The 12,029-nt window shown below is 35.7% G+C and overlaps 1 protein-coding gene across 1 annotated transcript in view; it reads right to left on the bottom strand.

Moving 5' to 3' along the window:
* The window catches only part of PAAF1 (proteasomal ATPase associated factor 1), an 81,697-nt gene that overhangs the window by 25,542 nt on the left and 44,126 nt on the right, over positions 1–12,029 (bottom strand). Inside the window, exon 7 of the mRNA XM_074216848.1 lies at positions 11,697–11,891. Coding sequence (XP_074072949.1) covers positions 11,697–11,891 — 195 coding nt within the window. The remainder of the gene's footprint in view (positions 1–11,696; positions 11,892–12,029) is intronic.

The raw sequence follows: 12,029 nt of genomic DNA, 5'->3' as shown, positions 1-12,029 counted from the left end.
CTTGTTCATTCCCTTCTCAGGGGTCTCTACAAAATCTCTGACAGAAGTTACATCATCCAGTGCTCCCTCATTTGAAGACTACAGAAATGGAAATCCACTTTCATAGAACCATAATTAGTAAGTTTTTCTTTACATCAAACAGTTCTGAATAAGATAGTTCCAGCTTTATAGCCCTTTATAGTTTATAATAAGTTTGCCTTACAACAATCCTGGTAAAGAAATAGTATAAAAATAAAGCATAAACATTTGTAAAGCACCTGGTATGAACCCTGCTTTATATTAGGTTCTGGTGGAAACAATGATAGAGATGGCCAAAGTCCTGAGCTCAAGCAGCCTCAAGTAGAGATTAATAAGTGAGGAGAGGAACAAGGATTTCTCACACATACACATACACACACACACACACACACACACACACACACACACAAACAAACATAAAGCAAAGAGTGATGGAAAAAGAAAAAGGGAAAGCTATAACACTTTATTGTTTTCTCTTTTGTTTTTTGCAACAGCGAATGTGGAATTATAATCTGAATGAATTGTAAATGTAAAATTGACATATTGCTTGTCTTATCAATGATTGAAGGTATACGTAGGGAGAAAATTTAGAACTCAAAAATTAAAAAAAAAAACTACAGGGGGGCAGAGCCAAGACAGCAGTGTGAAGGCAGCATTCCCAAGAACTCCTACCCCCCAAACCCCCCCAAAACAAAGGATGATTCTAGCCAAAATTTAGCAGGGAAGAACCCACAGAAACACTGAGTGATAAATTTTCCCAGTCCAAGATAACTTAGAAGTTCCTCAGGAAAAGTGTGCTTCACCAGGACCTTGGTTAGAATAAAAGCCCAGCCCAGTCCAGCCCAGCACAACACAGCCCAGCACAGCAAAGCACATCACCAGCAACAACTTGAAAGGGAGGTGAGAGAACTCTGTTGCACCTGGGTGAGTGTGGAGTGAGGAGCACGGCTGCAGAATCTGCAGGGAAAATCGGGAGAAAGCAGCCTGTACCCCAAGAGACCATATGGGAAGTCTGCAAAGATTTCTCTGCTCTCCTTGGGGTAGGACTCTGCTGTTTGCCTACACTTACATATTGCAGTTTGGGCCTCCATACTAAGATAACAGGATCCTGCTTTATAGCCCCAGGGCAGAGGGAAGTACTGGGCCATCTACTATCAAAGTATAGCCAAGAGAGCATAATACCTCTGAAGAATAAAGGTCCCAGTAGGGTGTCCCCCCCCCCCCAAAAAAAAAAACAAACTCAAAGCCTTGGAAGTGCTGTAAATGGGCTGAGGAAATGAGGAAATGAGTTAAACACCAGAAAAAGAAGGATCTGACCATAGAGATTTGCTTTAGTCTCATGGAAGATCAAAACAAGTACTCAGATAATGACAAAATTGAAGCTTCCATATCCAAAACCTCCAAGAGAAAAAGAAAATGGGCTCACATTATGGATGAGCTCAAAAAAGACTCTGAAAAGCAAATAAGGAAGGAAGTGGAGGAAAAATTGGGAGGAGAAATGACTGTGATACAGAAATCATGAAAACCAAATCAAAAGCTTGGTGAAAGATAGACAAAAAAATGCTGAAGAAAATAATATGTTAATCAATTTAGGCCTAATGCAAAAAAAGCAAATCAAAAGGCAAATGAGGAGAAGAATGCCTTAAAAAGCAGAATTGGTCAGCTGGAAAAGGAGATTAAAAAGCTCTCTGAGGAGCAGCTAGGTGGCATAGTGGATAAAGCACAGGCCCTGGAGTCAAGAGTACCGGAGTTCAAATCTGGTCTCAGACACTTAATAATTACCTAGCTGTGTGGCCTTGGGCAAACCACTGAACCCTGTTTGCCTTGGAAAAACCTGAAAAAAAAAAAAGCTCTGAAGAAATAACTCCTTCAAATGCAGAATGGAACTAAAGGATGACTCTGCAAGAAATCAGGAAGAAATAAAACTCTTCCAGAAAAGCCAAAAATTAGAAGAAAATGTGAAATATCTCACTGGCAAAACAACTGACCTTGAAACAGATCCAGAAGAAATAATTTGAAAATTATTGGGCTATCTGAAAGTCAAGATCAGGTGAAGAGCCTAGACTTCATTTTTCAAGAAATAATATAGCAAAATTGCCCTGAGATCCTATAAGCTGAGGGTAAAATAGAAATTGAGAGAATTCACCAGTCACCTCTTAAAGGGATCCCCAAAGGAAAAACTTCCAGGAATATTATAGCCAAATTCCAAAACTCCCAAATCAAAGAGAAAATTCTAAAAGCTGCCAGAAACAGACAATTCAAGTTCCATAGTCAGGATTACACAGGATCTGGCGGCATCTAAATATTAAGGTCTTCTAGGGATTGGAATATCATATTCTGGAAGGCAAAACATCTTGGTTTACAATTGAGAATCAACTACCCAGCAAAACAGAAAATCATCTTCTTTCAGGGGAAAAGATGGATTTTCAATGAAACAGGGGGCTTTCAAACTTTCCTAATGAGACAACCATAGCTGAACAGAAAGTTTGATCTCCAAGTACAGGATGCTGGTGAACTATAAAGGGAGTGGAAGAGAGGGACTAACTATGGGGAACTTGATGATGTTGAACTGTTTGTATTCCTGCATGGGAAGAAGATATTGATAACTCATATGAACTTTCTCATTCATAAGAGCTGTTAGAAAGAGCATATATAGACAGGACATAGGAAGGTGTTGAATATAATGGTAGGATGTGATAAAGAGATGGAGTCAATGGGCAATGGGGGAAAGTACTGGGAGGAAGGAAAAGGAGATGAAGAAGCTGAGAGACTTTATAAGACATCATAAGAGTCAAGAAAAAGCTTTTTCAATGGAGGGGGGAGGAGGCAAAGGGGAATTAATGAGCCTTCACTCCCATCAGAAATGGCTCGGGTAGGAAATGACATGCACACTTAATAGGATGAGGAAATCTGTCTTGCCCTGGAGAAGGATGGGAGGAAAGGGACGGGATGAAGAGAATGGTGGGGGGGAATTAAGAAATTAGAAATGCATTTAGAAAGTTATACTTTGGGGGCAGCTAGGTGGCATAGTGGATAAAGCACCGGTCCTGGAGTCAGGAGTACCTGGGCTCAAATCCGGTCTCAGATACTTAATAATTACCTAGATGTATGGCCTTGGGCAAGCCACTTAACCCTGTTTGCTTTGCAAAAACCTAAAAAAAGAGAAAGTTATACTTTGTTTAACAAAGTTAAATTTTTTAATTTAATTGTTTAAACAAAGTGAAATTCTAAAAAAAAAGAATACATCAACTCTATGAAATTATGGAAATTAATGTCATTAGAATGAGCAGAGAAAATGAGAAATTGAAGGAATATATCAACTCTCACATTATCAAAGTAAAATGAGCACAAAAATTAAAAATAGAAATGAATTCAAAGGAAATCAAAGATAAACTCAAAAAATAAAATAAACTCAGGTCAAAGAAGAGGCAGACTAAATATGGAAAAACTGTCAGGAAATGATAAAAGCATACCAAGAATAAGAAGAAATTAAAGCAAATGAGCTAAATGCAAACTTCAAAATCACAAAAGGAGAATTAGAAAAACAAATGCAGTGAAAATTGATCAGCTAGATGAATCATGCCAAAATGAAAGAATAAAAAGATTTGAAGATGACATTTAAGGATAGCTATGAACACTAAGAACAAAGGCGAATTATCTGTTTAGATGAATTATTCAAAGAGATTATTAATAACTAAAAAACTGAAATTCAAAATTTTTTGGAGAGTATTAAAATTGAAATTACAGAACCAACTACAAAAAAGGTAAACAGGAAATGAAAACTTGTTCAACGAGGTGGGAAGTCTGATTTGATTAATGGTCTACAAAAAAGACAATGAAGAAAATAGAAGACTGAGAATTGGCGCTGCTGTAATTTACAGAAAAAAATAACTTGTAAGAATGCTCAACTTCAATCCAAATCAACTTCTTTACAGTCACAATTTGATATATTCTCCTGTAGCTAAAGTCAAGAACAGAGTAATTGTGATCACATGAGACAGACTAATATTGATTTAGAAAGTAGTTAATAAAAAAGAATTTCAAAACAATGAAATTCAGAATGGACTGTTCTTTAGAATAATAAGGAGTATATCTTGAAACCATCAACAAGCATTATATTCAACCAGGAGAGAGGCTAGAGGAATTCTCAATAAGATCAGGGTGAAACAAGGATGCCCATTATCACCACTACTATTCAATATCGTATTAGAAATGTTAGCCTCAGCAATAAGAGAAGATAAAGAAACTGAAGGAAGAGACAAAACTCTCATTCTTTGCAGATGACATGATGGTATACCTAGAGAATCCCATGAAATCATCCAAAAAACTACTGGAAACAATTAGCAACTTTAGCAAAGTTGCAGGATATAAAATAAAGCCTCATAAATCCTCAACTTTTCTATATATGACTATCAAGATACAGCAGGAAGAGTTAGAAAGAGAAATCCCATTCAAAGTAACCTCACACAATATAAAATACCTGGGAGTCTATTTGCCAAGGCAGACAGAGAAACTTTTTGAAAACAATTACAAAACACTTCTCACACAAATTAAATCAGATTTAAATAACTGACAAAACATCAACTGCTCATGGATAATAGAATAAATTCGAGCTAATAAAAATGACAATTCTACCAAAATTAAACTACCTCTTTAGTGCCCTACCTATCAAGATTTCAAAAAATTACTTTAATGAGTAAGAAAAGGTGTTAAGTAAATTGAAAGGGAGAAATAAAATGTCAGAAATTTCCAGGAATTCAATGAAAAAAGTGCAAAAGAAAGTGGCTTAGCCTTACCAGATTTAATTATATTATAAATTATCAGTCATCAAAACTATCTGGTATTGGCTAAGAAATAGAGTGGTGGACCAGTGGAATAGACTAGGTGTAATAGCGAAACAATTATAATAATCTACTGTTTGATAAACACAAAGAATCCAGCTATTGGGATAAAAACTCTCTCTTCGATAAAAACTGCTGGGAAACTTGGAAGTCAGTATGGAAGAAACTTAGATTAGACCAACACCTCATACCCTACACCAAGATAAGAGCAAAATAGATGCAAGATTTAGACATAAAAAACAATATTATAAGCAAAATAGAAGATCAAGGAGTAGTTTACCTTTCAGATCTATGGAAAGGGAAGTAGTTCATGACTAAGAAAGAGATGAAGAAAATCACTAAACACAAACTAGAAGATTTTGATTACATTAAATTAGAAAGCTTTTGCATAGACATAATCACTGTAACCAAGATCAAAAGAAATGTAGTAAACAGGGAAACAATTTTTACAAATAGTACTTCTAACAAAGGACTCATTTAAAAAATATACAGAGAACTGAGTCAATTTTTTTTAAAAAAAAGTCATTCCCCACTTGACAAATGATCAAAGGATATGCAAAGGCAATTTACAGATGAGGAGATCAAAGCTATCTATAGTCATATGAAAAATTGCTCTAAATGATTATTTATTAGAGAAACGCAAATTAAAGCATCTCTGAGGTACCACCTCACACCTCTCAGACCGGCCAATATAACCAGAAAGGACAATGATCATTGTTGGAAGTGTTGTGGGAAATCTGGAACACTAATACGTTGTTGGTGGAGCTGTGAACTCATCCAAGCTTTCTGGAGAGCAGTCTGGAACTATGCCCAACGGGCAGCAAAAATGTGCATACCCTTTGATCCAGCAATACCACTACTGGGTCTACACCCTGAAGAGATGATGAAAAAGGTAAAAAACATCACTTGTACGAAAGAAATATTCATAGCAGCTCTGTTTGTGGTGGCAAAGAACTGGAAATCAAGGAAATGTCCTTCAATTGGGGAATGGCTTGGCAAACTGTGGTATATGTATGTCATGGAACACTACTGTTCTATTAGAAACCAGAAAAGATGGCAATTCAGGGAAGCCTGAAGGCATCTGCATGAACTGATGCTGAGTGAGATGAGCAGAAACAGAAAAACACTGTATACCCTAAAAGCAACATGGGGGTGATGATCGATTTTGATGGACATGCTCATTCCATCAGCGTAACAATCAGTGACAAATTGGGGCTGTCTGCAATGGAGAATACCACCTGTATCCAGAGAAAGAACTGTGGAGTTTGAACAAAGACCAAGGACTATTACCTCAATTTAGGAAAAAAAAAACTGATATCTTATTGTCTGATCTTGCTATCTCTTTTAATTTATGTTTCTTCCTTAAGGATATGATTTCTCCCTCATCACATTCAATTTGGATCAATGTATACCATGGAAACAATGTAAGGACTGGCAAATTGCCTTCTCTGGGGGGGGTTGGGGGGAGGGAAGTAAGATTGGGGAAAAATTGTAAAACTGAAAATAGATAAAACCTTTATAAAACACATACACACAAAAAGGTCTGAAATTCAAACTTTGCAAGCTAAACTGACTTCTAGACAATTAGAATTAAAAGTATTAAATACTCAAGGAGAAGAATAGATGAACTAGTCAACCAAAGAAGAAAATATACTTCAAATCTCAAGGATCTCACTAAGCAACTTCTACAAGAATGAAGACTATTAGAACAAATTAAGTATGGCAGCTATGATAAAGAATTCAGTAGCATGCAAAATCATAAGAGGTTCTTAATGCTAGAAACTGTTTAAAAGATCAACCCCCAGAAAATATTGGCAGCTCTGTGACTACATTATTTAAAAATAATACTTTAAAGGAATATCTATAAACACTAGTAACAGAAGAAAATCTTACTAAGCATCAGCATGAATTAAAACTTAGGACAAAGCAAACATAACAAAGTTCTTGCACAGTAAACAGAATAAAGCTGCAGAAGCAGCACATGCCACAAGACCTCGGTGGCATTTTGAAGTTTTTCTTATGATCTGTGTGTCAATCAAAGTGTGGGTTTTGTCTTTTTGAAGCAAATTTAAGTCATAACCAAAGTTTTGGATATGACCATTTGAATGACTGTTGCATATACTGACTTCATCGATATTCCTAGTGAGTACTTATTGTAGATAATTTCTATATTTGCCAGAATTAGAAATTAATTATTCCAGCATTTATGTCTGTATTTGTCCATTTGGAGAAATCTTTACTAGAAATTAGTTTTTGGAAGAAAGTCATTAGAAAGCACATGGTAACTATATTCTTATTTCTGATATAATGGCAAGTTGAAATCCTAAGAAAGAGAATATTTATTTTCTTTGTCTTGGTTTTTGTGGGGGTGGGGGCAATGAGGTTAAATGACTTGACTAGGGTCAAACAACTATTAAGTAACTAGTTTGAGGGGCTGAATTTGAAATCAGATCCTCCTGAATCCAGGACTGATTACTCTATCCTCTGCACCACAGAACTGCCCTTTTTTTCCCTTTTTTGAAATGATATACATTACAACCTTATATATCTAGATCAGGACTGAGTAAAAACAGGACATACAAAAATCCAGATACTGCAGTTATAGAGGACAGTAGATTTTACACCCATTTATCCCCTGTATAAGCAACGACAGTAGAATTAGTATACTGGGTTGGGGTTTTTTTTGCATTATATTGCATTTTTTTTTCAATTACATGTAAAGACAATAGCTTTCAACATTCATTGTTATAAGATTTGGAGTTCTAAATTTTTCTCTCTCCCTTCCTTTCCTCCCCACTCCTTAAGACAGCAAACAATCTGATATAGGTTATACATGTTAAACATATTTTCACATCAGTTATGTTGTGAAAAAAATCAGAATAAAAAAGAAAATCCTAAGAAAGAAAAAAAAAGGTGAAAAATAGTATGCTTTGATTTGGATTCAGATTCCATAGTTCTTTCTCTGGATGCAGATAGCATTTTCTATCATGAATCTTTTTGGAATTATGTTAGATCATGTATAGATTTGTTGAGCTAGTATATCATAGTTGGATCATTGCATAATGTTTATATTACTGTGTATTAGGTTCTTTTTTGGTTCTGCTCACATTATCATCAATTTATGTTAATATTTTCCAGATTTTTCTGAAATTTGTCTGCTTTTCATTTCTTATAGAACAATAACATTCCATTACTTCTACTCGGACTGTTATTATTTTAAATATATGGGAGAGGACCAGGAGGGAAAGACAATCCAGAGAACTGGAAAAATAGTGTGTGTTGGATACTCTCAAAAAAAACAGCTAGGTGGCACAGTGGATAAAGCACCTGCCCTGGAGTCAGGAGTACCTGGGTTCAAATCTGGTCTCAGACACTTAATAATTACCTAGCTGTGTGGCCTTGGGCAAGCCACTTAATCCCATTTGCCTTGCAAAAACCTAAAAAAAAAAAAAAATGAAAAAAAAAATAAAGCATATTCATTCAAGACCCAATATATTGGTATCTTCAGCTAGCTATCAGTATTTTAAGTTCTTTGGGTAGTAGGGAATAATGTACATATGTATAAGTTGTCACATCTTAAAAAGTGATCGCAAAGTATTAAATTATTAACAACAGTAATTTAATTGTTAATCCCTCAACCAGTTAAGTTTTGAGAATTTAAAATGAAAAATTTAGCACTAGGGTAAAAATGTATGATAGGTTTTGAGTGACTATTGTCTTCTTTTCATGTGCCCTGTATTCTATAATGCAAACTGTATGGAATAAGTTTCTATTTTTCTAATTAAATAATTCTGGTGAAAACCTTTTATACATAAATTTTTCAATTCATTGTGAATTACAGTTCTTGTGCATATGGAATGACTGCGTATTTGAATATGTCTCTTTTGACATTTAAGAAAATATCAAAATCTTTATTGCCAGTTGGTGGCACTATTACCCAGAATTTCAAAAAAGGTAATTTATTGGAAATTTCTCCATATGGGAAGATTTTCTAACAAAATGTTTAAATACTGGTTATAGCAATAGAGTAAAAATAATTTTTTATTCCAGAATAGAAAGTTTAGGGTTTGTTTGGTTTTTTTTGCAAGGCCATGGGGTTAAGTGACTTGCCCAAGGCCACACAGCTAGGCAATTATTAAGTGTCTGAGACCACATTTGAACTCAGGTACTCCTGACTCCAGGGCCAGTGCTCTATGCACTGTGCCACCTAGCCGCCCCCAGAATAGAAAGTTTAAAAAAAATTTCTGTATGTTCCCTGGTTGCAGGGGTGATATTAGTTTATATTTCTGAATGTGCTTCATTTCTTTGATTTCATTAAAATGTTAATTGTTGTAGATATGATTCTATATAAATGAAGTTTTCGAAAAGTTGTAAATTCACACTGAATATATTGAACTATTAAAAAGGAAACATCTGCTACCATGCTATTAAAAAAGAAAGAAAGAAAGAAAAAAGAAAAAGTCCTGGTTTTGGAGTTCAAAAGCAGTCTGAGAAACTATCTGTATGGAAACGGGAAGAATGCTCCATAGAAATGGGCCTCACTTTTCTCTTCGGTAAAATTAGAAGGTTGGCCTAGAGGCCCTTAAAGGCTCTACATCTGTGATTGTGTATCAAAGAAATGAAGGAATGCCAAGAGGGAAGGACAAACCAAATGTCAAAAGTAATAGAAATGTGAAAAAGGATTTGAACCTCTTTTTAGTAATGAAGACTATCAGCGTTAGTAATTAAGAGAATACTGACTGAGGGCAACTAGGTGGCACAATGAATAGAGCACCGGACTGGGAGTCAGGAGGACTCAGACACTTAATGATTGCCTAGCTGTGTGATCTTGGGCAAGTCACTTAACCCCAATGACTTAAATAAAAAGAGAATATTGACCCTCAAAGCTTTGTATTTCTTTTAGTGGGGGCCAAAAACTGGGAAAAAGTGAGTTTCCTTACACAGTTTGCTGGACAAACTATGGCATTTGAATATAAGAGAATGATAAATTTAAAATACAAAAATTTCAGAAAACTATGGGAAGATCTATATGAACTGATTTAATGAACTCAGGAAAACTAGGAGAACAATATAGAACAATATATACATAATGACTTCAATGATGTAAACAAAAAGATCACTAAAAGGAGTTCCAACTTTTGAGCATGAGTAATGATCAGTTTTGGTCTTGAGAGGACAAATAATGAAAAACTACTTCCTCCTCTTTATGCAGAGTTGGAGAACTGTGGGTATGTTATGTTGCATATGATGTCAGATGAGGTGACTATACTCATTTTCATAACTGTTTTTCTTTGTCACATGGGAATATTCAGTGTGAAAAAAATGGATAAGGGGTAATCTAGAAATTACAGTAATGTAAAAGACAAAAATAAAATAATGGATTTGATCAAAATGAGAGAATGGCGACAAAAAGAGAAAAAGGAAAAGGGAGAGAGATCATTAACAATTCTTGCCAAAGCATGTTCAGTAAAAAAGCAAATTAGAAATCACATTGCAAAGGGTAAGAAGTAAAGATATTAAGGAAATGGAGGTCATCAATAAGCAATTATGAAGAGCATAGTATGTGCTAGGCATTATTGTAAGCACTGGGGATACAAAGGCAAAAATGAAACTTGGCCATACATTTTACACACACACATACACATTATAGAGAGATACCTCTATAGATATATATGTGTGTGTTTAGAACATATACGAGTGTGTATGTATATATGTTTAGAACATATCGCTTACAAGTATAAAGAAAAGTTTTCTTTAGGAGATGCCATCTGAGCTGGGTCTTGAAGGAAACCAGGAATTCCAAGAGGCAGAGACTGAGGAGGGAGACCTTCCAGGCATGGAAGGCCCAGACAATATAAGGTACAGAGATGGGAGATGGAGCATCACATGAAATGAATACCAAGTTTGAACACTATGGCTGGACCTAGAGGGAGTCGAGGGGAACGATCTATAAAACTATAAGGAGAGAAAACAGATTGTAATGAGCTTTAAGGGTCAAACACAGTTTATATTTGATCCTCTAGGAAATAAGTATTTTAGGAAAAGGGTATTTAGTGGCCTCCTAATCTAACTCCTATCTGAAAAAGAATTCTTGTTACAAAAGATACAGGAGATCATTCTGCCTCTGCTTGAAGACCTATAATGACAACAAACTCACAACTCATGAGGAAACATTCCATTGCAGCATAACTGTCAATGTTAGGAAGTTTTTCCTGATGTAAACTCTAAATCAGCCTCATCTCAAATTCTGCCCATTGCTTCTGGTTCTTCCTTTATAAGCTACTGTGAACAAGACTAATCCCTTTTCTATAAAACAGTCTTTCAACCTTGAAGACAATTATCTACTCCCTGAGTCCTTTCTCCAGTCTGAACATCCCTATTTAATTCAAACAGCATGGACTTCAAGCCTTTCTCCAGACAATCTCCCTGTTATGGATCGTCTATCTAAACCTAGTGCCGACAACTAAACATAATACTCCTGACCAATGGGGGCTATCATTTCCTCATATCTGAGAGCTGTGACTGTCAGTGTAGACATCGTTTATAGAGCATGCTACCGACCAGACATTGTGCTAAGCACTTTCAAGCACTTTCTCATTTGATCTTCATAACATCTTGGGCCTGTTATTTGAAGAAAAGAGTGGTTAAGTGATTTGCCCAGGGTCACATAGGTAAATAAGTATGTAAGACTGGATTTGCACTTAGGTCTTCCTGATCCCAGGTGCAGCATTCTGTCCAATCTGCTACTTATCTATAACACAATAAGAGGCAGTCTTAGTAAGTCAGAATGACACCTACTTTTCAGAACCAGAATGGATGTCAACAATATATACTTACTAGGAACTTTCACAGGGGAGCCAAGGTTTATCGTGTTGTCTGCAGTGCCCACAGCAATTCCATTAACAGGAGAGCCACAATCTGCAATGATGCCCAGGCAGGCTGATCGTCCACAATCCCAAAGCCGAGCAGTCCCATCTCGAGAACTGGAAATCACATTTCTTCCTCGATCAACAATAGCTGTATCCAAAATACCTAGCAAGAGAAAAAGAAAAGACTCTAAGATGAAGGAAGGAGGTCTCAAGAATTAACTAAAAGAAGATAAATACAAAAAAGCATTAATATTCTCAGAGTAAACTGACCTCTCTGTATTACATTTTTTTTCAGTTTAAT

Source organism: Macrotis lagotis, chromosome 1 (genome assembly GCF_037893015.1).
Source record: "Macrotis lagotis isolate mMagLag1 chromosome 1, bilby.v1.9.chrom.fasta, whole genome shotgun sequence".
Classification (NCBI taxonomy): domain Eukaryota; kingdom Metazoa; phylum Chordata; class Mammalia; order Peramelemorphia; family Peramelidae; genus Macrotis; species Macrotis lagotis.
This window is presented reverse-complemented; position numbering and strand designations above follow the sequence as displayed.